Below are 26,822 nucleotides of genomic sequence, written 5' to 3'. Positions count from 1 at the left end.
CTCATTGTATAATTTTTTTTTCCTTGTGTCCAGTCTGCATTAACCCTCCTTCTATTTTAAAGCCATTACCCTTTGTCCTAATCACAACACACCCTACTGAAGAGTTTCTCCTCATCTTTCCTGGAGGCCCTCGTTAGGCACTGGAAGGCCACTATATGGAGCCTCCTCTTCTCCAGGCTGAACAGCCCCAGCTCTCTCAGCCCGGCCTCACAGCAGAGCTGCTCCAGCCCTCTCAGCATCTTTGTGGCCTCCTCTGGACCCTCTCCAACTGGTCCATGTCCTTCTGATGTTGGGGGTTCCAGAGCTGGACACAGTACTGCAGGGGGGGTCTCACCAGAGCGGAGCAGAGGGGCAGAATCCCCTCCCTCGACCTGCTGGCCATGCTCCTCTTGATGCAGCCCAGGATGCGGTTGGGTTTCTGGGCTGCAGGTGCACATTGCTGGCTCACGTTGAGCTTCTCATCCACCAGCACTCCCAAGTCCTTCTCCTCAGGCTGGTCTCCATCCAAAAGACCCTCCCTCATCCCTGGGTGGGCTCGAACCACCGACCTTTCAGTTAACAGTCAAATGTGCTAACCAATTGTACCACAGAGACACAGAAACTTCATGTCATACAGCTTTCAAGTCTCTGGTTTTGTTTTGTTTCGTTTTTTTTAAATGGAAGATAGCAGATAGTTTACTAATATTGTGCCGCAAATGAAACACAGGGTAAGTTTAACAAGTACATGAGAGCTTTCACTTGAGAATCTCTTCTTCTGTGCTCCACCCCCTTAGGTGTAGACCTAGACCTGGCAAGAAAAGAAGAGGAGCAGCAAATGCTACAGGATGCCCGGCAGTGGCTGAACAGTGGGAGAATCGAAGACATCAAGCAGCCTCGAACAGGTGCCACGGCTCTTCACGTTGCTGCGGCAAAGGGCTACTCTGAAGTCATGAGGTAGGAGCTCCGTCCCAGGGCTGATGCAGTGAATTGAGACTGGTTTTCCTAAGGAACACATCCAGCTTTACAGCTGAGAGTAGTTTGTTTCTGAGACTTTCAGGCTGCTGTTTCTCAAAAGGCTCTGTAGATTCATGTGCCCAACCACAGAGGTTCACTGGGAAATACGTAAGGCCTGGAAGATTCCCTTCCATACCTCTAGGCCTTTAAAATGATGAAAGCTTTTCAGAGAGAGAGACCTGAGTCAGAAGGTTTGGTTTTCACTATCATAGTTCTAGGACGAGCAAGTTAAACAGTATGAGGGCATAAAAGTACAATTTCAGCCTCCAAAGTGACAGTATGTGCTGGATGACAGTCCCAAACGCCCCGCAGTTTACATGACCAGTCTAGTGGAAAAATGCAGCGTCCACCCCATCTCGCTGTCCCCTGCTCCTTGATGCTCCTGCTCCTGCAGCCGTCAGCAGTGGCAGAGGGATTCCAGCACGTGACAGTTCTGCTTCTACTGCTCTGGCACTCGCAAGCTTTTTATGGACGTGAACGTGCCCAGTGTAGTCCTTCCTGGGGATAAAGCATTCGTATTTGTACAGCTAAGGCCAAATTAAGGCTTCCAGCAATACTTTCTGCTCTACTCTTTGTGTATGGGTGGAGCTGCCCGTGACCATCAGCAAGGTTGCTGTGTCGCCCACATGAAAAATCCTTTCTGGAAGTGTTCCTCTATCTTGATCCTTGATTTCCTAGTTTTAATTGGCATGACTTGATGTGCAAGAGCTGTTTCTTATCAAGTGCTTGTAATTTTGTTGTTCCCTATTTGTATTAATTCATTAAAGCTTATAATTGAGTTATGAGCTGTCTGTGCCTGCACCGTGCCCCAGAACACTGATCTAAGACAGCTCATGTGGAACAGAAATGTAATATCTCCTGAATCTGAGGTGTTGGTCCCGTGGACTTTCAGTGGAGGGCTGTATGTCCAACGCTTGTCAGTGTTGGCTGTGTTCAGTGTTTGCAGGGTGACGAGTTCTGGACAGCTACTCCTTGGCATTACTTGTTAGAGTGATAAACATGTTGGGGGGCTCCAGAGCTGGAGGCAGTGCTGCAGGGGGGCTCTCACCAGAGCGGAGCAGAGGGGCGGAATCCCCTCCCTCGCCCTGCTGCCTACGCTGCAGGGGATGCAGCCCAGGATGCAGTTGGCTTGTCTGGGCTGCAAGTGCACAGTGCTGGCTCACGTTGAGCTTCTCGTCCACCAGCACCCCCAAGTCCTTCTCCTCAGAGCTGCTCTCCATCCATTCTCTGCCCAGCCTGGATTTGTGCCTGGGATTCCCCCACCCATGTGCAGGACCTTGCACTTGGCCTGGTTGAACTTCATGAGGTTGGCACAGGCTCTCCAGACTGTCAAGGACCCTCTGGATGGCTCCCTCCCTCCAGCGTGTCGACCGCAGTGGTGTCGAGCTGCTCCCGGAAGGGGCTGCCTTTTGCCAGCCTCCAAGCCCAGGTGACGGAGCACTGACAGACTGAATCTTTGAATCTTCCAGGACACCAAAAATGCCTAAAGAAGGGAAGATCCTTTCTCTGTCTAGTACCGTCTGGTTCCTGTGTGTGGAACCATCTGGTTCCCCCGTTTTGGGGTTTGCTGGGGGTTGGGGTGGGTGTCCTTCTCCCCTCCCTGCCCTCCTGCTGCAGCCAGCTTCCACGGGCAGAGGGGAGTGTGAGTGGGGGCCAGATCCGAGTGGATGTTTCCCAGGGGCTTGGAAAGTGGGAGTTTGTACCCCAGCAAGCTGAGAATCACACAAGGACGAGCACAAAAAGGAAGGGCCAAATGCAAACTGGGACTGCAGAGTCCTGCTGGGGGGTCTGGGCACGCAGCAGCGATCAGCGTCTGACAGACAGTTTGGTGCTGGGTCACACTGCAGGGCCTCCACGTGGCTTTTCGCCATGGAATCGGCGTTACCTGGACCCTTAGCATGTTTTTCACGAGGTCCTGGGCCTTCTTGGGCTCCTGTGTTGCCTTGGCCTAGAAACACACAGAAAAAAAACCGGAAATCTCAGCTTTGTAGCCCAGCAGCCACACTTTCTGTAGGCTGCTCCCGGGATGTTTGGGCACAGAGGGCACCAACGTGTGCTGTGAGGGTGCGGCAGGCTCTGTGGGACGTCGGGGAGGCCGAGGCAGTACCTCTGCTCCTGCAGACACTGAGGTTGCTCGTAGTGCTTTGACCTTTTCGCTGCTCAGATCTCTTCCTTCCCAGCTCGGTAACCCGCCGTCCTGCTGTGCTGGGAGGGTTTTCCCAACGCCCCAAAGCTTTCCCTCGCTGTTCTGCGCTGTCCCCGTGACCCTGCACCCACAATAGCGTGGCTGCGGCATGTTCCCAAAGAAAGTCACTCCTTACTCCCCCCGTTCTCTACACCTTCTCTCGCAACTTTTACTTTATTTTAGAGGAAAACTTTCAGCATAAAAAAATGCCGGCCTAAATATGGGATCGTTTTTACTGATGGCACGTATGCTTGGCCACCAGCCTGCGGACTTTAGGGAGCAGAAGGGTTCATTTTATGGAACAGAAGGATTCCTCATCATCATCCCCCTGCCCGTCCGTGGGATGGGAGCGGGGGGGATTCCCAGGGGCGTGGGGCTGGCGCAGTGTTGGGGCCCCGAGGGTGAGGGGTCCCTGGGACCGGGGCCTGGGCCAGTGGGGGGGCCGGTGACGGGCCAGCGGCGGACGCGGGGCCGGCCCGCCCGGTGCCCTCCTCCGCCGGGCCCCTGGGGCGGCGGCCGCCGTGACATCAGCCCGGGCTGGCGCCGCGACCCCGCCCTCCCCCGCCGCCAACAAAAGTCCCCGAGCGGCCCCGCCGGCCCCAGCGCCGCTCCCGCCACCGACCCGGCCCGGCCCGGCCCAGCTGCAGGTAGGTGCGGGGCGGGGGCGGCCCCGCCAAGCCGAGCCCCCCCGACTCCCGCGGGCGGCCCCCGTACCGGTTGCGGAGCCTGCGGGGCTGCCGCCGCTCCCGACCCCGGGGCGGGCAGCTCTCCATCCCCAAGGCCCAGAGACCCCGGATCCCCCCTGGCACCTCAGCGGGGGTGCGATGTGGGGCTGGGGGCTGGAGCAGGGGCACAGACCCCGCCGTGGGCCCCGTGGGGTGGGCACGGGGACGGTGGGGCCCATCGAGGCACGAAGCAGCAGGAGGATCTGCGCACATGACGCCAGATGCGGAAGCCAAAGCTCTTGCATCAAATCGGGTGAACTTTCCTACCCGGCGGAGAGCGGGCATCAACGCAGCGCGGTCGCATCCCACGCGGATGCCAAACTTTCTGCTGGCGTTCATCTCAACTCGCTGTTAAGCGTTCCCGTTCTCTTTTCGCAAAGGGAAATCTCGGGGTTGTGGGCTCGGCTGGGGCTGTGAGCGGGAATCCTTGCGCCCCATCCCCTCGCCAAAATGCCGCCTCTGCTGTCGCTTCACTTTGCTGAATAAAGCTGACACCCGCGGAGATGGGACCAGCTCCATCCCCTGCTCTGGTGCGGGCTGAGGTCGCTTTGCAGGAGCTTTGTGTCGCTGAGGACCTGGCAGGGCACACGCTCAAGCACAGCTTCAGGCGCCGCTTTCCAAACCTCAGAGCCAGCAGCGGGGCCAGCGCGTGGGAGATGGTGTTAATTAGCACTTGGCAAAAATACCGGGTGCTGCCAAATAGTAGTGTTAGATCTAGGGAGGGATGGACTGGGTGAGAAGGTACAAGTGAGATCGGCTTTGGACGCTGCACCTCCGCGCTCTTCTGGATCTGGAGGTGAGGTTGGAAAGGTGTGGGGGTGTCTGTGACCACCCCTAGCCCCGGGGAGGACTCGCCCTTCAGTGTCGCTGCCGCCGCTTAACAGCCCATGTGATGCCTGCCCTGCTCCTGCGGGTTGGTGGGCACCGTCTGCTTGGCCTTGGGCTCACAGCCAGCCTCTCCTGGCTCCTGGCTCGGGGCCTCTCCAGCTGGGATGTTGGTGCCTGAACCCTCCCAGATCCGTGTTCCGGGATGTGATCGATGGGGGAAAATAATGGCTCTGCAAAAGCTAAAGTGAGCTTGGTCCGGTTATGGATTTTGATTCGTGCAGGAGTCAGTAGCTTTTCTTAGCACACCTGAAAATGTTTTTGACTTTTGTTCTGGATAAAATTGGGATTTTCTTTGAGGCACCCCGTTGTGATTGGAAACTTTCAAGTTGCCTTTGTAGAAGTAACGCCTGACTGTGTTGCTTTGGGAATTGTAGAGCAGATGAGCTGTGTGTGAGGGTCACTTCGACCTTCCTGACTCCTGACCCTCCTGACCTCAGACCCTCCCTCCTCTCCTTGTGGCAAAGCCCTGAGAGATGTCTGACCTGATACAGCTGCATCTCCTGCGTCAGTTCTTTGATTTCTTCGTGTTTTGCCATGTCCCAGTGCTTGCCAGCCTCAGGACACTGTTCCCCTCTTGCTCGCCAGTATCACTGTATCACAAATGACCTTCGTTCATCCTCATTTACACTGCTGGCAGCCCAGAGCCTCCTCACGTCACTGCTCCACCCAGCTGGTTACACGGCAGGGGCACGGGGGGACAGTTCTAACTTATTCCCCCTTGTGCCCAGGCGATGTGAGAGCTTCTCCCTGACGGATGCCGTGGGTCTGGGGCAGAGTCCCCCATGGGCCCGATTGCAGCTACGGGTGCTGAACCCCCGGTGCTCTGTCCTGGTGATTTCCCACGTGGCGTTAGGTGTATCGCCATGAGCTGGTTCCTTTCTGCTCTGCCCACACGCCCCATCTGTCTCGGTGCCCCCTGCTTCACATTTCGGCTCATTTCACAGCTATGCCAGCTGCGCTCTGAACTGGAAGGCGGTAATCAGACCCCAGGGCTTGGGGCTCCTGCTGCGGTTTCCTCCCCTTTGACTTGTCCCTTTGCTGGGCCGTGTAATAATCCTGCGCGGACTGCTGCGAACATCGTTAGCAGTGTTGTGCAGCACTGGTGGTGCTTTTCTGCCATCCGCTTGTATTGACGCTCTCACTGGGAGAGCAAAAGAACCTTTTCCCTGGGCCAGCATGAGTCTCCTGTTCCTCAGTGATCACCTCCAAGCACAAAATGATTGCTCTGCCATGAATTGCTGGAGGATTTTAGTAGAACATCTGGGCACATACGTGGGGAAGGTTTTCCAGCTATTGCAGAAGCTCGGATGGTTGAGCTTGGCTTCACCTGCTCACTGCTTCCCCTTGCAACCCAGGTTTAGATGACATCCCAAAGCACCGGCACACACTGGTTCCATACTGGTTTATACTCGGTTCTTCAGCTCAGGCTGTCTCCCAGACTGGTGCAACACAAGCCCACCTGAAACGTGGGTGAGTCTGTAGCTTACATTTGACCGAGTAAGCTCTACTGCTGCGAAGTCAGACATCAGGCACTGAAATTGGAGTTAATCTCCAAAAAGCGCCAGACCTGCGTGGTTCTGCGCAAGCCTCACTTGTATCTGTGCTTCCCAGCGATACAGCTGCTGACAAAAGGGTGGCATCTGGGTTTCTTAGGCCTCTTGCCTTACCCAGAGCGGATGATGGACCGGCTCCGGGGCTGAGCCGCGCTTGGCAGAGAGGCTGCTGTCTGTGGGGCTCTGGTTGTGTTCGCTGCGAAGCTGTGGTACACGGGATGTGCAGCTGCAGGAGGGAGGAAAAGAATCTTGTTTTTTGGCAGCCTTGGGTGTCTCTCTTGCCTGTGCTCAGTGAGGTCTTTGGCTGCAGGACAGGCACCTCCTGTTCCTCATTCTGTGTGGGTCTGACGGTGATTTGAAGTGCAACTGCCATCAGCAAGCGTTGCAATTGGACAGAATGCGGTGCTCAGCTCCGTGGTGCAAAGTACTCTGGAAAAACTGTTGAAAGAGTTGCAAACTCTCCCACTTATCTTAAAGCAGTCATAAATAGGGAATTGGCACGATGGGTCTATCTAGATGGCTGTTGTAAAGATTTTACTTCTGAGGCGGCTGGTGCAGGTCCCAGGCTCCGTGAGCAGGGTGCTCCTATTCTTTTTTTTCCTGCCGATACTGACCTGTAGCAGAAACTGGTTTTTGATCTTTCGTGTGACCTGCCGGGCTCCCATTAAGTGCTTGTGTATGTTGTGGACTAAGAGGGAATTCCCAAAAACTTAAATATTATCTCAGGCTTTCTCTGTGCCTAGCTGTGAGCTGTCAGAAGCCCATGTATCCAGGACAAACTAATTTTTATGGTCTCTCCCCACAAAAAAAATCCATCCTGGTGTGTGCTGGGAAGTCTCGCTGGGACATGGCATTGCTGGGGCTGCATCTGTGCTGCTGGGTCCTTCATGGTGGGAGTCACCTCCTAAAATCACAGTGACGTCATTTAAACTGCGTGGAGGCACCTGCACCCTTCCCGTGGTGGATGGAGGGAAATAAGCAGCAAAAGGGCTTGAACTCCTCTTGTGGCAAGCATCAGATGAGCTTTGCCCAGAAGCAGCTTTTCTCCCTCGTAGACTTCAGGCAGCTCAGAGGAAGGTGTCCCGCTGCTGATGTCACGGTTTGGGCTGATGAACCCTGCTTGGGACAAACAGAGCCTCTTCCTTCACTGCTGCTGTAAAGGGGAAGAAAAAGGGCCATGGGTGCAAAGGGGAGCAGCTGGCTCCAAACCATGCCGGGCAGTTTGTCCCTGAGCGTGCTTGCTGATGTGGAGCAGGGAGCCATGGTGGGAATACTGGGCAGGGGGCTGCCTGCCTGAGGCTGCCCCCCCCACCGCAAAATCCGGGCTGGTGAGTCCCAGAGACGGGGTCTGCCAGCTGTCGCATTTGGGAAGGGATGGGGGACCCAGGCAAACTGTATCCAGCTCTGTGTTGTTCCTAACAGGGGTCTGACACACCCGGGCAGGGGTGGAGAAGGGACCGGTGGGCTCCCACGCCTGCGGGAGCAGGTGTCTGCGCTGCCTGGGCTGGCAGGGGGATGCTGCTGGATGTTTCTGCCCTCCAAGGAAACTCCTGAACCAGGTCGAGCCCTCCTCCTGGTGCAAGGGGAAAAAACAGGCTCTGGAGAGAAAGAGTTTGTGTCCTTTTAAGGCAATGCAAAGGCTGGGACTGGAACGGCCGGGCGGGAAGGGAGGGATTTGGCCCGGGCTGCACGGTGCTGGGAAGCCCAGCCTGCGGCGTTTTCAGAAAAGAGCCTTCCCGACTGCTGCGATCTCACCCAGCACAGCTCCTTGGCTCCCTGGAGCCAGCCCAGCCCCTCCAGCCCCGCTCCCCGCACCCTCCGCAGCTCCGTCCGTCTGTCCCGCGCTGAGAGCCTCCGTGCATCCGAGAGCCGGGAGCTGCAGCCGGGGTAGAGCTGGGCCAGCGCCTCTGCGCAGCCCTGCCCGCGGGCCAGCCCTCACCGGCGCCCTCCCTGCCATTATCCCCAAATTGAGATCCGTTTCCCTTTTCTGTGGCCTGACGAAATACTCTTACACAGGGAAGAACTGGACTTCCCCATATACGCAAAGGCAGAGTTCTTCTGAGAAGAAGGCAGGGGCAGCGCCGCTGACAGCCGTTGGCTGGGGGAGTGGAGACCCAGAGAGGGGGCTTCAGCTGCCCGCCGTGGCCCTGCTGCGAGAAATGGGCTCCAAGGCTGTGCCCCCGTGTGCCCCAGCAGACCCAGGTCCCCTTCCTCATAGCCACGCAGCCGAGCCGAGGGAGGGGACGAGGTCCTGTGCACGCTGTGGGGTGGCACACGGTGTAGGGTGAAAATGGTGTTTGGTTTTGAGGACTTTGTCCTGCTGCTTTGTCTGTTCAGGAGCTGGGAAGGACACGGCTGTGCCTTCAATGGGGAGGGTTACTTCTGCTGCGTGTCCCCATGTGGGAGCAGGGGGGCGAATTACAGAAGTTTTGATGGCGAGAAGTCTCTGGAGACCTCCCAGGCAGCAGCTTGTGCTCACTGACCTTTGTTGTATCATTAAGCATCAGCAAAAAAGTGTTTTGTTTTGTTGTCTTTGTAGGATCCCTGTGTTGCTGTTAGATCCTCCTTAGCCTCCTCTTGGCCACGCTCAACCATCCTGCCTCCCTTAGAACCTCCTTGTAGGACTTTGTCATTTGAATGTCTTGAGGTTTATGTTGGCCTGGTCTTCAAAAATATCAAGGTCCCTCTGGGTTGGTGCGCTGCCACTTCTGTTAGCTGCTCATGGTATTTTGGGATTATCTGCAAGTTTGCAGATCAAGGGGCCTCTTGATGGTATCTCATCAGATACATTTCAGGAAAGAGGGGAGAGAAATAGAAGCATTTATATCCTGCCCAGGAGCTGCATGGTAGCTTAGGTTGGTGCTTGGGTGTTTGCCCTGCACGTGAGCCTGTGTCCCCGGGGCTGCTGGTTTCCCAGCCTCTGTGATGGTACCTGCAGTCCTGGAGGAGACTGGGATGCCTGAGAACAGGGAGAACGTGTGAGCGGTGGGCCAGGCAAGGCACAAGCTCATGGTGCTATGGGGACACAGTGCCAGAGCCCGCTGTTTGGTGGGATCAGGGGTCAGCTCCTGTGCTTTGGGCAACCATGGCAATACTCCTGCCCTGCGGTGGCAGAAATGGAAAAGATGTTTGGGGAGGAGAAGCTGGAACTGTTCCCAGCCAGAGGGACCACCTGTACGCTCTCCAGCACCAAGGATCAGTCACTCCGGCCATTGCTGCGTTGCCCTGTCCAGGGGTAATGGCAGGGCTGTGATCTGAGGAGGTGCCGGTGCCGTGGGTACCTCTGTGAGCGCCGTCTCCCATCGTTGTCCCTCTTCCTCCTTTTTCCTGGCACAGAAGGGAGCTGTGAGGTCCCACAGCTTCCAGGACAAGGGAATTTCTGCTGCTCCTGGCTGGCAGGACCAGTGGTCCCTAGGAGGCAGCTGATACTGCTGGGTGCTGTAACGATGGGTCCTATGGGTGTCCGGAGTTCTGCTAATTCTGCTAATTACCAGCCCTGCCAATCTGTGCACACAGCAAACATCCGTGGGCGGTCTCCACATGTGCAGATGTCGAACGGCTGCTGACAAGTGCCCGCTCTGGCTGCCTCGCTCTGCCCCATCCCTGCCTCCCGCCCAGCCAGCACCCTGCCTGCCCTCCCACCCTGACGCTGTCTCTGCCTGTGCTTTTCCTGCAGGATGCCAAACTGGGGAGGAGGAAAGAAGTGTGGCGTCTGCCAGAAGGCAGTGTACTTTGCCGAGGAGGTGCAATGTGAAGGCAGCAGCTTCCACAAGTCCTGCTTCTTGTGCAGTGAGTACCAGCCCTTCCCTTCCTCCCCCTCCCACCCCGCTTCCTGGCTCTGCGCCGGCTGGGCGCCCCGTCATCTCCGGTTTATGGGCTGTGTAAACGCTCAGCAGGATTTCTGTACAAACAGCCTGGCTGTGCGAGCCGTGTGGCAGGCTTTCTGCTTTTCTCCAGACTTGGAAGTCAGTTCTGCTGAAGAAACACAGATCGTCCCAGAGGCCATCCAAGCTGTCAGGGCTGATCTCAGGCAGCACCCATGCAAGACTTGGTCTGTCCCTACACCAGGGAAAGGCCAGGCTGGGTCCTCTAGACTGTCTCCAGATGTTCAAGACTGGAGCATGAGACAGGGACTCTCCAAACAGTGGTGGCAGTTGGTGGCACATCCCATGCAGTGCTCTGAGGTGATGCTAGCTTTAGCCTTCTCAGTGGCTTTGCCATGCTAAAAATGTGGTTGGGCCTTGGCTACTGGCATGGGATCTGCCCCTGTGTCCCAGGAGATGATGGGAAGAAGATGTGGTCCTGTCCTGGTCCTTCTAATGGTGGAAGGCCTGCTGTGAAGTGCTAAAGCATCACCTCCAGCCTGCCTGCAGGTCTGCTGTTGTGGAGAGTGTTTCTGTTGTATGTTTTGGACCCAAGCGTCACCTCCAGGGAAGGACAGCAGAACAGGGTCTGGCTGTGGCTTAGCTCACTGCAGAGATCCCTTCCCCTGCGCTGCAGGAACCTGCAAGTACTCTTGGGTTCGTGCTGCGTGTCCCCAGACACCCTCCCTGTCCCTTTGGGGATACCCAGGCAGCAGCGCAGGGACAGGTGAGTAGTGTTACAGTGCTGAGAGCAGCTCCTTAAACTTGGGGCGTCCACGTCCGAGGGGGCTGCAGGGCCTTTGGATAAAAAGATGACCACTGTCCTCAGCCTGTGTTTTCCCACATTTCTGCCCCCTGCCCCTGAAGACTGCCGTGTAACAGAACTAGCGATTCTCCTGTGCTAACAGGGCCAGGCACGCTGCCTGTGTCCGCTGATGGCTCACCAACACGTTGCATCTGAGTCAGGACAGCAGGAGTGGAAGTGCATTGGCAGGGCTGCCCTTGCAGCAGGGCCCCACCGAGGTTTCGCGTTTTCCCAGCTGGTCCCTGTACCCTGTTCCCAGTCTCACCAGCCCATTGCAGCAGGGAGCACAGATGTGATCTTTCCCATACGGGTGGCAAGCAGAGCTAGGGTCTGTCAGCAGGCGCACAGCTAGAACCAATCTCAGTAGACCTGTTCCAGCAGAGAAATACCATTGTCCCTATGGGGCTGATCCCTGCCGTGCTCCTGTGTCCGCCTGGCACGGATACTGGATACCTCTTGGGCAGCCTGCCTGGGATGCGGCATGCGCAGATGGATGCAGATGTGAGGGAGAGAGAGCGAGTGCGCCTGTTGCTGTGTCACTGCTCCCTGTGCAGCGTGAAGTGGCCAGCATGGCTGGTAGCTCTCGTATGTGGGAGTTTCCATGCTGGAAACCTTGCTTTGACTCGAGAGGACTAAGAAGGGCAGTTGTGGGGAGACTTTCCCCGGGCAGGCAGGGGAGTGGCAGGCTGTGCCCTTATTGCAGCCGCTGTCTGCAGCAGGAAGTGGTGTTTGTTCTGCAGCCTCAGATAAGGAGGGTGGGGAATCACAGGATCATGGAGAGTGGCTTGGCAACTCCATCAGCCAGTTCCCTCAGGATTCTGGGATGCATCTAATCAGGTCCCATAGACTTAGGGATATTCAGGTTCCTCAGGTGGTCACAAGCCTGATCTTTTACAGTGGGAGGGACTTTGCTCCCCCAGTCCCCATCTTGTGGTCCATCCACTCAAGATGGAAACAGGCCAGGTTGGACGGGGCTCTGAGCAACCTGATCTGGTTGGAGATGTCCCTGCTCCTTGCAGGGGGGTTGGACTGGGTGGGCTTTAAAGGTCCCTTCCCACCCAACCCACTCTGTGATTCTATGATTTTCTGTGTAGGAAGAGAGGTTGCCAGTGAAGACCGAGGCAAAAAATTTGTTGAGTACCTCAGCCTTTTCCTCATCCTTCATTACCAGTTCACCAGTCTTGCTCATCGGAGGGGCTATACTTTCCTTGACCTTCCTTTTCTGAGTGCCGCACCTGTAGAAGCCCCTCGTATGTTATTATGAGGGAATGTTACCCTCATCTCCCTCCCACCACTGGCTTTTCCCATCTGAGTCCACCTCGATGGAGGAGCTCAGTGTTGGGTCTGAGATCCCATTGCACTGCGTCTGCCCTTCCCTGCGACCCCTGTGCATGCAGCTGGATTGCTAGGGAAAGCTGCTGCCATGCAATGCTGGCACCCAGAGCGTGGGGCAGGGCTCCAGGAGCCTCAGAATGAGGCAAAAGGCCTTGCTTTGAGAAGGGAATACCTGGCCGAAGAGGGGAAGCAGGTCATCCCATGCCTGTCCATGGAAGCAGGTCACCAGGGAGTGGTCCAGAGCCAACTACAGCCAGGGCTCCTGTCCCTCTGCTTTGCTGACGTACATGTTCACACTCTACATGTACCCCAGCAGTTCTGCTCATCCTGGCAGCAGGCTCCCCAGTTCAGCTGTCCCCAGTCCCGTGCCTCGGGCTGCAGGTGATGCTGAGCTGCACCACGCTGCAGCGTTCCCAGCCTGTTCCCCCGTGCTGCGTTTGGGCCTCATCAGCGAACCTGAAGCCTTTAGGGGAGAAAAACAAATACTTTGACCTAATCTGCCAAATAAATAATCAAAAAGGAGCCAAACCTACCACAGAGCATTAGAGCCGGAGATGGGCTCAGGGAGGGACGTGGTGATTGACTCGGTGGAGTGGATCCAAATGAGTCAATAGTACACGGCAGACGCGTGGTAATGAGACCATTTGGCCTCTGAAAGCAGCACCAGCTCTTGTCTAATTGTTTTGTGGAGCAACCCCCCCCACCACCCCCCCCTTAGACAAACAAAGGGTCCTTAACTCGATGAGTGCAGCGCGCTGGAATTTCTGCAATGCAGAAACCCGGGAGCTGGGGGCTGATTTCTAGGAAGCAGACGGGAAAGAATTTTTCTGCTGCCTCTCAAAGTGTCTGTGGCTAGCACAGATGAGGGACTGAGAAAGCTTAGGTTGGAGCTCTAAATCCACCCAGCGCGGTGGGAAAGAAAGACAAATGCCGTTGAGATCATTCACTCCCACCCCTAGGACAAAGCTCTTTAAACGTGCCAGTAAAGGTGCCCAGATTCCCGTCCTGGAGGGTCTGTCTGAATGCAGGTAGCTCCTGATGAGCTCCAGTGTGATGCAAAGCCAACCCCAAGAGCAGCCCGTTAGCTTGGCAGCTGTGGGACCAGTTAACCAGAGCTGGTCTTTCCCAACAGGGATGTGTCCTCCATCCCCAGCTCCTGCCGTGGTGGGACGGGGGAGCCCGTAGCCAGGAGAGGACCCTGCCAGATCCTCCTTAGATGGCAGGAGATGTTTCCCTTCCCACCTCCTTCTCCCAGCAGCAGATGGGGTTCTCCGTGGCCCTGGATGAGAAGCACCATATTTAGTAATTGGGCCCAGGAAAGCTGCCTCTCACCCCCGCATTCAGTTCCGCGGTTTGCACTACTGAGAGGAGAGCTCTGCTGTGTTTGCATTCCTGTGATATCGGTACAGGCCAAGAAACTTTCCGCTGGCCAGCGGGCTGCTGGGAGCCTCGACATTTAAGGCATGTGAGCGGGATGGGGGAAGGCTGTGCCGCAGCTGTAACAGGATCTGTTTCGGGGCTGGCTGCTGGCGCTGTGGACTCTGCCCCAGGCGTCGGGATCCTGCACCAGGGCAGGTAAACACTGGAGATCACTGTGAGCCCGTTTGGGTGCTGTTCACTTCCCGCTCCAGCTTGCTGGGCGACATGTTCCAGGAAGGGTTTGGAAGCCGACGTGGAGGCTGAGATCAGAGCTAGGACAGGAGTAAGGAAAACCTAAAAATCATGAGAAGAGTCTGTGTGGTCTGAGCCCAGCACCAAGCTCAAGCTCTGAGTGGGCTCACTGGGACCCTGAGCTGGACTGCTCTTTCCTCCTGTCCCATCTTACATCCCATATTGATCCCAAGGCTTGAATCCCCACTGGAGACCGCCCTACACACACACCCCAATCACGGCATGGACCAGGGCTGACACAGCCGTGAACTCTTCCATCGTGGGCTCGGGGTCTGGAGCGGCAACTGTGCACAGTGGCGTAATGTGACAAAAAACTTACCGTGCATCAGCTGTGGTGACGGCTGCAGGTCTGCTTTTGGTCTGGCTAAGCGCAAGGAAAAATATATTTGCTTACATTCCTTTCCCCCACGCGCTTGTCACTGCGTATTTGCAGCGGACTGGGAGCGCGGCAGAGCTGCAGCGGGGCAGGGACCTCGCTCCTTGTGCTTGTGAACCCTGCGGTGGTTTGTAGGGAAATTTCACCCCCTGGTTTAAGTGCATCTCCAGGACACCAGCATCAAGAGGGTTAACGAAGCTGTTTCTTGGTATCACCCTCTAGCTCTGGTGGTTGCTTCCTTTTAAAGCCAGACATGTTCTTGTGGTGATCCTTATCTCTGGTTTTCGATCCATTAACAGGGAACTTGTCTGGGGTTTCCTTACTCCTTGAAAGCTGAGCTGTGCCAACCCTTGTGAGGACTTGTTTTCTCCCGCTAATTAGCGAGCTCTGGGTGAGCAGGCTAATGGCACGGCCCTCCCCTCTTTTCTAGTGGTCTGTAAGAAGAACTTGGACAGCACCACTGTTGCTGTGCATGGAGAGGAGATCTACTGCAAGTCCTGCTACGGCAAGAAGTACGGCCCCAAGGGCTACGGCTACGGGCAGGGAGCAGGGACCCTGAGCACCGACAAGGGCGAGTCCCTGGGAATCAAATATGAAGAGTGAGTTTAAGTCTTGTTTTCGAAACTGGGGCTGTTGTGGGCACCTTCTCCCCTGCATCTGTCCCCTTGTGACGCTTGGCGGTGTAGCCCATGCTGAACTTCCAGCAGTATCTAACCTGGAGGGGCCCTGCCTTTCTGCTGCTCGGGGAAACCCGCTGAACCCTGTTTGAAGGGTGGGATGAGGCTTGATGGGACACGTCCCCGTTGCCTGAGCATGCTGCCCATCCCCTCCTAGCACGCAGCTGTGAGCCTGGAGTTTCCATGAGGCTCAACACATTGTGTCTGAAGCTCTGGGCCCTTCAAAACTGCGCTGGGATTTGTGATCCCATTCCTCTTCCCTCCTCCATCTTGCTTGTGCAGCCCTGATCATGAACTCCCTCCCATCCACAGGGGCCAGCCGCACCGACCCACCAACCCTAACGCATCCAGAATGGCCCAGAAAGTCGGAGGCAGTGATGGGTGCCCTCGCTGTGGTCAAGCAGTGTATGCAGCCGAGAAGGTGATTGGAGCTGGAAAGGTAAGAAAGGGGGATGGAGTGGAAGCGGCACGCACATGCCACAGGTTGCTGCGTGGCAGGGAGACATTCAGAGAAGGTCTTGACCTGACCCACAGGCTGCTGCAGGCTGGGATGCCAGCACATCCAGCCAGGGCTGGGGCGTGGGGTCCAGTGGCCATGCTCACCTGGAAGCCTGGCACCGAAAGGAGATCTTGGTGCATCTGGAAACTGGGTTCTCCAGGCTGCATTGCTCTTACAGATGTGTAGATGGGAGAGAAATACGCATTTTGTACTGAATATTCAGAGCAGTGCTCAGCAAGGGTCACAGTGGATGTCCCTGCTGCTAGTTGTGTGGGGAGGATGAGCAGTGATGTGGGCCATGGCCACTGCCACCACAAACTGAACAAGTGCAACGTCCAGCGAGCCTTCTCCACCCTCTCCCACAGGCTGTGATGACACAGCCCGAATCTGGGGCAGGGGATGAATTCCAGCATGGAATTCCCATGGGCAGAGCAAGGTGGTTGAGATGTGGGCTCAGGCTTGGTACATCTCTCTTTGGATGTTCTGCTGGTGGACTGGGTCTGCTCAGTGTCAGATGTAAGGGACGCTCTGCAACAGCCCTGGTACTTCCTATGTCAAGTTCATCACTTCGCCAGGGTCCTTTGTGTCCCGAGCTGTGGCCTTACCCCAGCCCAGCTCTGGGAAGCCTGGTAAGGCTTGGGGACACCTTCTGCTCTGTCAGCCCTGGGACCCCGGGTGAGGTCCCTGCCTTGAAGCATCCCTCCCTCCGAGGTCAGGTGCAAGCGCAGAGCTTGCCCAGGCAGCCGGGTCAGGCTGCTTGGCTTTGTGCCGCAGGGGCTGGGATGACCGTGCTGGGAAAGCCTCACTGCCTCGCTGGTGACACTGGGTCACCCCTCCTGTGCTCCGTCCTCCCTGGGGTTTCTGTGTTTGTCCTCTGTCCCCAAAGCAAGGAAAGGAGGCATCTAGTCAACAGAAGGAGCCTCCCAGCATCATCATACCCTAGTTGGCAGTGCAGGGATTTGTGATGGACACGTTGAGGGTCAGCCCAGGGTCACCAGCCAAACTTACCCTTAGAATCATGATCTGGGTTTCCTGGTAGGCTTCTGGGGTCCACGTTTGCGGGGAACAAAGCTGGCAAAACAATTACACTCCAGCAAACCCAGCCAGGATTCCAGAGCATGTATTTCATGTGCTAATGTTTGCTGGATGACTCCATCTGCGACCTCCTCCTCCAGCTCCCTAATTTAACATTTTCTTCCAAAAAAGGTTTTGTGTTTTCCGAAGTGTTTATTTAAATTCCTCCTTGAGCAACTCTGGCTACTCTAGGTCTGCTCAAAGGCTGTGAGCTCATTTATCCCCAGAGGACTGGCAGAGTCGCGGGGGGAGTTTTATTTTTAAACACTGGCTGATTTCTGCATTCTTGGTGTCTGTTTGCTGCCTTCCTTGGAGCTGTAGTTGTGCAGGGGCAGGTGTCCCAGCCCTGCTGCCACCCCCGGGCTAGCACACAGCAGCAGTGGATCTCAGCTGGGTAACCCGGGGGATCTATTGTGGTGCTTCAGAGAGGACGATCTCCAAAGAGGGAGGTGATTCCTTCTTACAAATTATTGTACAAATTAATGGATAAATGACTTTGGGGGGGGGGGGGGGGGCGAAAGCTCTCTAAAACCAGACCAAGATGGGGAGCAGCGACTACCTCTGATGTTTCCTGTCTGCATCTTCCCCCTGGGGCTGGGAGGACCACTCTTTCCAGAGAAAAGAGAAAACTTTTCATCCTGTTCATACCTCTTTGCCAACCACTTTGGCTCAAAAACAGAAAAGTGACCCTGTTTGGTAGCCAAAGCATTGCTGCCCTGTCCCTGGATGTTGTCTGACCGGGCTCTGCTCCTGTCCCGCAGGGCTGGCACAAGTCCTGCTTCCGCTGTGCCAAGTGCGGCAAAAGCCTGGAGTCCACCACCCTGGCAGACAAAGACGGGGAGATCTACTGCAAAGGTGAGAGCTGCCTTCCTGCTGGCTCCTCCGGGACGCTGCAGGGTGGAGGCAGGGGGTGGAAACCCCTGTGCGGGGAACCAGGATGGGACTGAGCTTTGGGGAGGTGGTGGCCCCAGCAGCTGCCTATGGGGACTGGCTGTGCTGGCTGACTGTGGAGCCAGGGGATTTCTTACTGCGCCTGGAGCTCTCTGTTTGCCCAACAAATACAGCAAACTCTGTCCTGTTTAGGCAGTGCCTGCTTCAAGAGGAGGACCTGCTCTTCTGCTGGCCTTACCCATCTCTCCCTTCCCATCCTCTGCAGGTTGCTACGCCAAGAACTTTGGTCCCAAGGGCTTTGGCTTTGGGCAAGGCGCCGGGGCGCTCGTCCACTCGCAGTGAGGCACCAGGAACTGCGCTCTCCGCTCGCTCAGGGCATGTCCAGACCAGCCTGTGCTGCTCGACCCTTCCTGCACCCGCAGTGAGCATCCTCACCATCATCGATAACCATCCGCTGCTTCACAGCATGAGCTCCTTCCTCCCCGCCCTGACCCAGCGCACCCCGAAGCCGTGGGAGTCCCAGCATTGTCCCCATCGGGTCCTGCTGGTGTGGGTGCTGGCGGGGAGACAGCTCGCACCCACCTGTGCGCCCAAAACGTTCTGCTCTGCGTTGCCCATCCCGCTGGGATGCGTGCTCAGCCGTGCCGTGCTGTGCCACCAAGCAAGCAATAAACATCAAAGCTGACCCACGCCTGGCCTTGCTGGAGAGTTTATTCCCCATCTGGGGCTGAGGAGGTGCACTGGGTGACCGGAGCTGGAGGTCAGGAGGTAGGAGGAGGATGGGAAATGGTCACAATCGTGGGCTGCAATTAAAGCGCAAAGGCAATTGCTGGGAGCAGTTTGACATGGCCCAGCTGTGGCCAGCTGTGGGTCTGCTGGGCCAGGCCCTCCCCTGCTCCCGCGGTGGATAACCATTTCCAAAGCAGCGGTGGGTGCTGGGAGGCCCGGGACAGACCTCCTCGGGTGTGTCAGCAGCACGAGGCGTGTGCACGCCCTGTCGAAACCCCTATCACTGCTTTTACCTGGCGCCTCTCCAAACAGGCGTGCCCGGCAGTGCTGAATAACTCACAGCTTTTCACCTACTCCCTGGATCTGAGCAGCCCTGCGGATCATTAAGCCGTCAGTTTGGCAGCTTCTCAGGTTTAATTGGTTTTCATCTCAACTCTTTCTTTCTGTGATTCTCTTGTTTGACCGGTGTGACATCCCCACAAGATCAGCCTCGCTGCAGCTTAGAGTTATGAACTCCATAGGGAATTTAGTTTTGAGGGTTTTTTTAAAGTTAGAAACGTTGTGGTTGAGTAAATGAGATGGGTAGTGTTTTGAGAAGCACAACAGAGCCAGAGAAATCCTTTTGTGGGCAGGAGCAGGGCTCCTTTATCAGCTTCAGCACTTTCTCCCGTTCATCACACCCTCGGTTTTTACACAAAGCTGTGATGGGGAGTAAGCTCTTTAAACATCTCCAGAATCCCCCCTGCTCCCCCCAGGTTTCCCAGCCTGGGACCAACTTCTAGCTGGTCCCGTTGCTCTGGGGTGTGTGGTTTGGTGAGGCGATGGCAGATGGTGTGTGAGCAGGCAGCCCAGGCTCAGGGGTGCGGTGGTGGGTCGGGAGCTGTAGCACAGCGGGCTCGTGTACCGCCCTCGGTGTGGAGACCGAAACCTGGCTCCTTCGTTTGGCAGAGGCCCTCCCCACCCCTTCCTGACCCGTGGGGGGTTACCAGGCTGCCTGCTTTCTCCATGAGAGGTGGGTGCTGTGCTGCTGCAACACTTGAACTGGATGTGCCGCAGGCAGGGATTGCGCCCAAGCAACTCTGTTTAGTCGATAAAACTAGAGCAAGTCTTTCTTTAGTCTCCTCTTCCCATAGCTGTAGGGGTTGTGTCAGAGAGAGGGGAGGTACTGACATAGCGTGAGTGTGATGGACCCCGTAGAGGACGTTTGCTCCTGGAGGTGTCGTCAAAGCCAGGAGAAAATGCTGGATTTGGGCTTCACGGGGTCACAGAAAGAGGTAGGGTAGGAGGGTCCTGCAGAAGTCTGGAGCCCAACCTCCTGCTTAAAGCAGGGCTAGCTCCAAAGGTCAGGCTGATCAGAGCCTCTGGCATCCAGTGAGGTTTGGAAACCCTCCAAGGATGGAGGTCCCACCACTGTGGGTCTTGTCACAGCGTTGCACCATACACCCGAAGACGGTTATTTTCTGTATCTGCATCCCAGTTTCCCTTGTGGCACCTGTGCCCATTGTCTCCTGTCCTTCTGCCATGCACGGCGGTGTCTCCCTTCTCCACAACCCTTCTCTAGGCAGTGGAAAACTGCAGTTTGGTCTCCCTGAGCCCTCTCTTCTCCAGGCTGGTGGGTCTCTGCTGAGCTTTCAGCCCTGAAGATCCCAGGTGACAGCATGGGCAGTGTCCTGGGACAGGGACCTTGCCCTGAAGGTTTGCGATGGGTGCTGCACGCCTGCTGGAGTTGCGCTGTTCATGTGAGAATGGCTCAGGGAGTGACAAGAGACCAACATCCACAGGGTCAGCAGAGGCTGTCGGCATGGGGAGACCAGGACAGGCATCGCCGGGGCTGCGCGCCCAGACGGAGAGCGTGAGGTGGGCCGGAGGAGATGGTGGGACAGGCCCAGGAGAAGTGGGGTGGGATGAAGGGAGCTTTCTGGGCATCCCCTGCCCAAACTGCAGCGGGGATGCTGTGACCATCTGCTACCCTCTGCTGGTTACCGCTCCCCAGTCAGCCGGACGCGTCCGGACACTCGCGCTGTGTGGCCCAGCTCCTGTTAGAGGCAGCAAAGCCGCATTGCACCCAGCAGCACCCATCCCTCCCTGCTGCTGGCACGGGGGGCTGCCAGCCCTTGGAAACGGGGCTGAGGGACCCAAACTTGGCTCCGAAGAGACAAACCAGAGGATCAGCTCGCGGCTGAGCACCCTGCAGCCCGGAGACTGGTGGTGATGGTACCACTCTACAGGGTCGGACTGGAGCCCTCTGAGCCCCACAGCCAGTGTCTGCGGAGCCACCCCAGGGTAGGACTTCCCCCCGCTGTGCCCCGGCGGCCCCCGTTACCTGCCCGTAAGGGCTCTGCGTGGACGGGATGTGGGTGGGGGCCGTGGGCGGCACGCCGAGCGAAGCGTTTTTCTTGCCGACAGCCCGACGCGGTGAGTCCTGTTGGGTTTGCTGGAGGGCAGGAGCTGTGGCGTTGGCCTCCTGGGCAGCCTGGCAGGACAAGCCTCCCGCTGGGGAGAGAGGAGCGGAGAGAGACCTTGTCCCAGCTCCTTTACACCTGCAGCTGTGGGAAAATGACCTTCCCTGGGGGGCTGGAGTGAGCAGTGGAGCTGGGGTCTCAGGGAGTGAGGCGTTGGCAGCCCTTGGCTCTCCCCGGGGTGGTGAGGAAGGAGGTTGGGCTGGCTGGTGAACCAAAACTGCCCATGGACATCCCAGCTCACCAGAGGAGATCTGGGAGCGACGGTCTCGAAACTATTCACCCCCAGATTTCCAGGGCTCAGCATCCCTGGAGCTGAGCTTTACCCGCGCGTGGGAAAACAGCCATGGATGCTCCTTTGGGGAGGGAACCCACACATCTGCTCTGCTCCTCCCGCAAGCGCTGGGGTGCTTGGGGTGACCTCTGGGGCTGTGCCGGCCTCCCCCGGCCGTGCCTGGCCCCGTGCTGCCTTTGGCTGCGGGGGCAGCGAGGGCCGCAGGGCAGCTGGGGCCGCCTGAATCCGAGTCTCCCGACGCAGCCGGGATCTCCTGCCAGGTGGCGAGGTTGCCCCCGGGGAGCGTGAACCGGTTCCTGGCTCCGACAGCCGCGGCCCTGCCCTCTTAATGAGGGATAATTTGGCACATCTCATCGGCGCTGCAGACTTGTCCCTGGGCCACGGCGGCTGCAGGCAATGCCCCTGGCAGGCACCGCGGACGATGGAGGGGCTGGGGCAAGAGGGGCTCCAGCTGGGGGGCACCGGGGTGGTTGGGGTCTGCGGGGGCACGGGCAGGCTGATTTGGGAGGTGAGCGCCGGGGCAGGGCTGCGAGCCAGGGGGCTGCGCGCAGACCTGCGGGCTGCCAGCCCCAGGCAGTGACCCCAAAGTGTCCCCAGGGGGATTTTTTTCCTCTTCCAGACCTCCCCTGGGCAAAGGGACCCGCACCCTGATGTGCTGGCAAGGGCCGGTGAGGAGCAGCAAGAGCTTTCAGTGCTGTTCCTGACACAAGCCAGGGTGCTGTTGGCCTTGGCCACCCGGGCACACTGCTGGCTCGTGTTCAGCCGGCTGTCGACCAGCACCGCCAGGTCCCTTTCTGCCGAGCGGCTTTCCAGCCGCTCTTCCCCAAGCCTGCAGTGCTGTGTGGGGTTGTTGTGACCAAAAAGCTGGGCTTTTGTCTTTCTAATTTTCTCTCTACATGACCTAACGAGCTCCTTGTACTCTTCTTGAGTTGCCTGCCCCTTCTTCCAAGAGCGGCAGACTCTCCTTTTTTCCCTGAGTCCCTGCTCAGCCAGGCCGGTCGTCTCCCGCGCCGGTTCATCTTACGGCACGTGGGGTCCGCCTGCTCCTGCGCCTTTAACACCTCCCTCCTGAAGAACCTCCAGCCTTCCTGGACCCCTTTGCCCTTCAGGACTTAGTCCCAAGGGACCCACCAGTGTCCTGAACAGCCCAAAGTCACCCCTCCAGAAGTCCACAGTAGCAGTTTCGCTGACCCCTCTCCTTACCTCTCCAGTACTTGAAAACTCAATCATTTTGTGGTCGCCGAGCCCAAGACGGTGTCCGACCACCACGTCTCCCACCAGCCCTTCTCTGTTTGTAAACAGCAGGTCGAGCGAGGCCCCTGCCCTGGTCGGCTCCCTCACCAGCTGGGTTGGGAAGTTCTCTTCCACGCTCTACAGGAACCTCCCGGACTGTTTCCTCTCTGCTGTGTCGTATTTCCAGCAGATGCCCGCTAAGTTGGAGTCCCCCAGGAGAACAAGGGCTAGCGATCGTGAGACTTCTGCCAGCTGCTTGTAGAACGCTTCATCTGCCTCTTCATCCTGGTTGGGTGGTCTACAACAGACTGCCAGCAGGATATCTGCCTCGTTGGCCTTCCCCCTCATCCTTACCCATAAGCACTCGACCTTACCTTCACCGTCTCATCTCTGGGGAGCCTGGCTGTATCCCCTTCCCCCTTCAAGCCTGGTTTAAAGCCCTCTCACTCAGCCCTGCCAGCTCATGGGCGAGAATCCTTTTCCCCCTTGGAGACAGCTGAACTCCATCTGCTGCCACGTAAACCTGCCCGTGGTCAAAAACCCCCAGATTCCCCCGATGACACCAGCCCCTGAGCCACGCATTGATCGGTTGAGTTTTCCTGTTCCTCTCAGCATCGTTCCCTGCCACTGATGGGATTGAGGAGAACACAGCCTGCGCTCCTGATCCTTCAGTCCGTCGCCCTTGTGCCCTGAAGTCCCTTTTCATCGCCCTTGGGCTTCTCTCCGCAACCTCATCGCTGCCAACCAGCACAACCAAGAGCGGATCCCAGGAAGGTCTCTGACCCGGGCCCCTGGGACGCAGCAGGCTTCCCTGAGGGGGGGTCTGGTCGGCACATGGGGCCCTCTGGTCCCGTCGGGGTTGGATGAGATGACCTTCAGAGGTCCTCTCCACCCCAAACCATTCTGTGATGCTGTGATCTCTGGGGGCACATCCAGCCCCGCAGGCTGTGGCCATCACCCTCTTTGGCAGCCCACGGCCAGCACGAAGGCCCCAGGTGTCGCCCCCGGCAGCCGGCACGGTGACCCCTCCTGTGGCAGGCGCTGGCCCAGGAACAGAGGGAGCTGCGCAGGCCAGGAACGAGACGGCTGGAAGGGAGACGGGTGTTTCGCTGCAGGGGAGGGTGGGCTCAGGCGGGACTGGGCTGCGCCGTGCTGACCCCGTCCCACTCCGGGGGTGCGTGTCCCCCCCGCACAGGTCACGCGAGGCTGGGGGATGCCAGTCCTCGCTGTGGGACAGGCTGGGGGCTTCAAATCCCCGTCCCAGGGGATGTGGGGGGTGGGAGCTCTGTGTGCTGAGGGCTGGGCCAGCACCCTTGGGTGCAGGGCGAGTGGGTGTCAAAGGCTGTCCCCATTGCAAGGGACTGGACCCTGGGGGCACCCCGAAAGCGCCTCCCGGGTGGAGCGGGGCTGCGTCGGGCCTGGCCGGGCTTCGCCTGGGCGTGAAGGGCGCCTGCACGGCAGGAGGGGCCAGGCGAGGCGGGGAGGAATGCAAGTGGGAGAGCGGCCGGGCGTGTAGCGACAGCTCCTGGGGCGCGCGGTGCCGGGGATCCCACACGCTGCGCGGGGCACGGAGCAGAGCCCCGGCAACAGGGCTGGCGGCCGGCATGGGGGACCCCAGCGCTCACCCCCTCTGAGAGGCTGTGAGCGCAGGGCGACGAGCCCCCCCGGGGCAGCACAGCTGCCGTTGGGGGTCCTGGCCCCAGGGAGCTGGGCTCCGACGTGGGGGGGCTGGAAATCCCCCGGCAGGTGATGCCCAGGGGCGCCGAGGAGAGGTGCTGAGGATCCCGGGCGGCCGAGGAGCCGCTATGACCCCCGAGAAGGTGCTGAGAGAGGGGGTGCTGGAGAAGCGGAGTGGGGGGCTGCTGCAGCTGTGGAAGAAGAAGCGGTGCCTGCTGACGGAGAAGGGGCTGCAGCTCTTCGAGCCCAAGGGCTCGCGGCGCAAGGAGCTGAGCTTCGCCCGCATGAAGGCGGTGGAGTGCGTGGAGTGGAAGGAGCGGCACATCTACTTCACGGTGGTGATGGACGACAGCCACGAGATCGACTTCCGCTGTGCCCAGGAGGACCCGGGCTGGAACGCCGAGATCACCATGGGCCTTGTCCGCTTCAAGAACCAGCAGGCCATCCAGGTCGTCCGCGCCCGGCACAGCTGCCGAGCAGGTACCGGGCCCCCCGCCGCGCCGTGGGTCGGGGTGCAGGACCCACTGGAGGGTGAGGTCCCGGCTGTTGGGTCCCATCTCCGAGTGGTTTGGCTTCCCCACGGGAATCACGGAGGGGGTCCCATGGATGGGGAGGGTTCTGCAGAGGGATATGGGGCTCTTTACTACGTGGGACGGCGGTGGGGATCGCAGCCAGCCCTGCTCCCCAGCTCCCCTCGGGAGGATCCTGCCCCGCGTCGCAGCGCTGGCCGGCTGGGTAACGAGCACCTTCTCTCCGCAGTGGTGCAGTTCGACGCAGCCCCGCTGGCACAGCCTGCAGACACGCAGCATCCAAAGAGCCGGATGGAGATGGCCCTGGGCTCGGCGGGAGGTGGGGAGAACGGGATCCCGGTGGGCAAGTGAGGCCGCTGCTGTCTGTGGCCTGGGGACAGGGACGGTGGCCCTGGGGAGGCCGGTGCGGGCGCTGGCTCCCCCCATGCTGATGCAGGACAGAGGCACCGCAGGAGCCGAGCTGGCACCGCTGGGTCCAAGCCACATCCCCTTGCACGATGGCGCAAAGGACACAGTCAGGGCCACCGCCTGGGGCTCTGGACGTGGCAGGAGGTGACATCCCTGCCTGGGGGCCCACCACCCTTCAGCTGACATGGCCGGGACCGCGGGGGATGGGTGGGGACCCCCAGGCCTCTCCTGTGGCACAGGGGATTGGATGGACAAGGCTGAACCTGAAGGAAGCAGCGCGACGCTGAGCTCTGCCCGAATGCCAGCGACACTGGGCCAGACGGATGCGGCCAGGGACACGGCTCCCCCTGGGCCCCCACGTCGGGAAGGGGCTGGAGAGCTGCTGCTGCAGCAGGGACCCTCCGGCGGTGACACCGCTGTGCTGCTGGACACTGTCCTGCCCTGGGCTGTCCTCGGGATAACGGGGGACGCTGGGGAAGGCAACGGGGACCCTGACTCCCTGTACCAAAAGTGCCCCCAAACAGGACCTTCTGCTGCTTACCCTGGTGTGGCTTTGATTTGTGGGACCCCGCAGGGCACGGGAGAGCACACATCCTGCACAGAGATTTTGCCGGTCACTGGCACCCCCCTAAACTTGCCAGCATCCCACAGGCGGGCTCCAAAGCCCCCCGCTGCCACCTTGAGCCTCTCCAGTCACCCATCCCGCTGCGCCCGTGTCCCCAGGGATTCCCACGGTGGTTTGCGGGCAGGCGACGCGGGAGCAGCGCTGCCCGGCTCTGCAGGCAGGGACGGGAGGCAGGGGAAGGTGGCTCTGCCCCAACAGGCAGCGCAGACGCCAGCGCCTCGAGCCACCGGGCTCCGCAAGCCGGAGCCTGAGCCCCAGCCCCGTGGCTGGAGGCACCGCAGATCCTTCCGGAGATTGCCCGGCTACGTGGGAATTGGGGAGCGCGGCGCCCCGTCTCCCCGGGGCTGTGGCAGCCGGCCCCAGCCTGTGCCTCCGCCAGACCCCGCCGGGGCCCACGAAATCCCGTCCCCGTGCCAGGACAGCTCCGGGGTGGCTTTGGGGAAGGACGGTGGCACGGCTGGAGCCCACTCACCGTGCAGGGCCAGGCTCGTGCTGGCTCTTTCCGAGCAGCCTGGGAATAAGCGTTTTGGTGTTTTTCCACCTAACGAAGCCTTCTTGGCCATCCCCGGTCCTCAGAGCTTCATTTGTTCACAAACCTCCCTCCGTGTGAGCTGAGACAATTGGGGGGGTTTCAGCTGGGGGGATGCAGATGAAGCCGGATCCAAACCCCGCACAGACGGAGCTCTGCACCGTGCCTGCGCCGCGGCAGGGACAGCGGGACCGAAGCACGGTGGGCTCCTGGGATGGTGCGACCTGGCCCCCTGCCCACAGCGGGATGCTCTGGGCATAGAGCCCTACGCAGACCAGCCCCCCAGACCAGGTCCCCGCACAGATTTTGGGAGGGAATGGGGTTGTCTGCAGCTGGAGGAAGCTGCTGGTGCCCACACAGCATTTCCACGGCAGGAATCTCCGTTCTGAAGTTTCTTGTAAGTCCCCAGCTCCCGGGGTCGGGGGATCCAGTGAGGCTCATCCAAAGTCCTGCGAGCATCCCCAGCCCGTGCCGTGGCGGGGCAGCACGGTGGGGTGCACCCACTGCAAGGGGTTTTCCAAAGTTGTCTGAATTTTGAGCCAGTTTGGGAGGTCTGACTCCTCATTTTTAGCTTTTCTGCTCTCTCACTCACTGTAAATAGATATTTTCCATTTTCCAAGTGCCAGCAAGGAACTGGGGCAGAAAATGGTGAAGATGGGCGTGTGGAAGGGCCAGCCTGGCCGTGGACCCGTCCACCGTGCACCGACAGACAAGGTAGCGGAGAGGTCGTGGTTCCCGCGAGCTGGGGAGAAATTTAGGTAGTTAATAGAGGGAGAGGGACAGAAAGAGCAAGGCAAATCAC

The 26,822-nt window shown here is 58.6% G+C and overlaps 2 protein-coding genes and 1 non-coding gene across 3 annotated transcripts; 2 read left to right on the top strand and 1 right to left on the bottom strand.

Moving 5' to 3' along the window:
• Positions 1-520: 520 nt before the first annotated feature.
• Positions 521-594, bottom strand: TRNAN-GUU (transfer RNA asparagine (anticodon GUU)). Its single transcript has one exon. It is a non-coding gene; the product is annotated as a tRNA-Asn (tRNA).
• Positions 595-3,745: 3,151 nt separating this feature from the next.
• On the top strand, positions 3,746-18,225 carry CSRP1 (cysteine and glycine rich protein 1). The gene is made up of 6 exons (XM_086765714.1): positions 3,746-3,825; positions 10,021-10,133; positions 14,825-14,993; positions 15,384-15,510; positions 17,406-17,499; positions 17,801-18,225. Exons 2-6 carry the CDS (start codon positions 10,022-10,024, stop codon positions 17,875-17,877), a joined length of 579 nt encoding a protein of 192 aa, XP_086621840.1. The 5' UTR covers positions 3,746-3,825; position 10,021; the 3' UTR covers positions 17,878-18,225.
• Positions 18,226-24,056: 5,831 nt separating this feature from the next.
• On the top strand, positions 24,057-25,346 carry PHLDA3 (pleckstrin homology like domain family A member 3). The gene is made up of 2 exons (XM_086765746.1): positions 24,057-24,408; positions 24,688-25,346. Exons 1-2 carry the CDS (start codon positions 24,057-24,059, stop codon positions 24,807-24,809), a joined length of 474 nt encoding a protein of 157 aa, XP_086621872.1. The 3' UTR covers positions 24,810-25,346.
• The last annotated feature ends 1,476 nt before the right edge of the window (positions 25,347-26,822 follow it).

The sequence above is a fragment of the Chlamydotis macqueenii genome, chromosome 23, assembly GCF_036417535.1.
Source record: "Chlamydotis macqueenii isolate bChlMac1 chromosome 23, bChlMac1.mat, whole genome shotgun sequence".
Taxonomy (NCBI): Eukaryota; Metazoa; Chordata; class Aves; order Otidiformes; family Otididae; genus Chlamydotis; species Chlamydotis macqueenii.
This window is presented reverse-complemented; position numbering and strand designations above follow the sequence as displayed.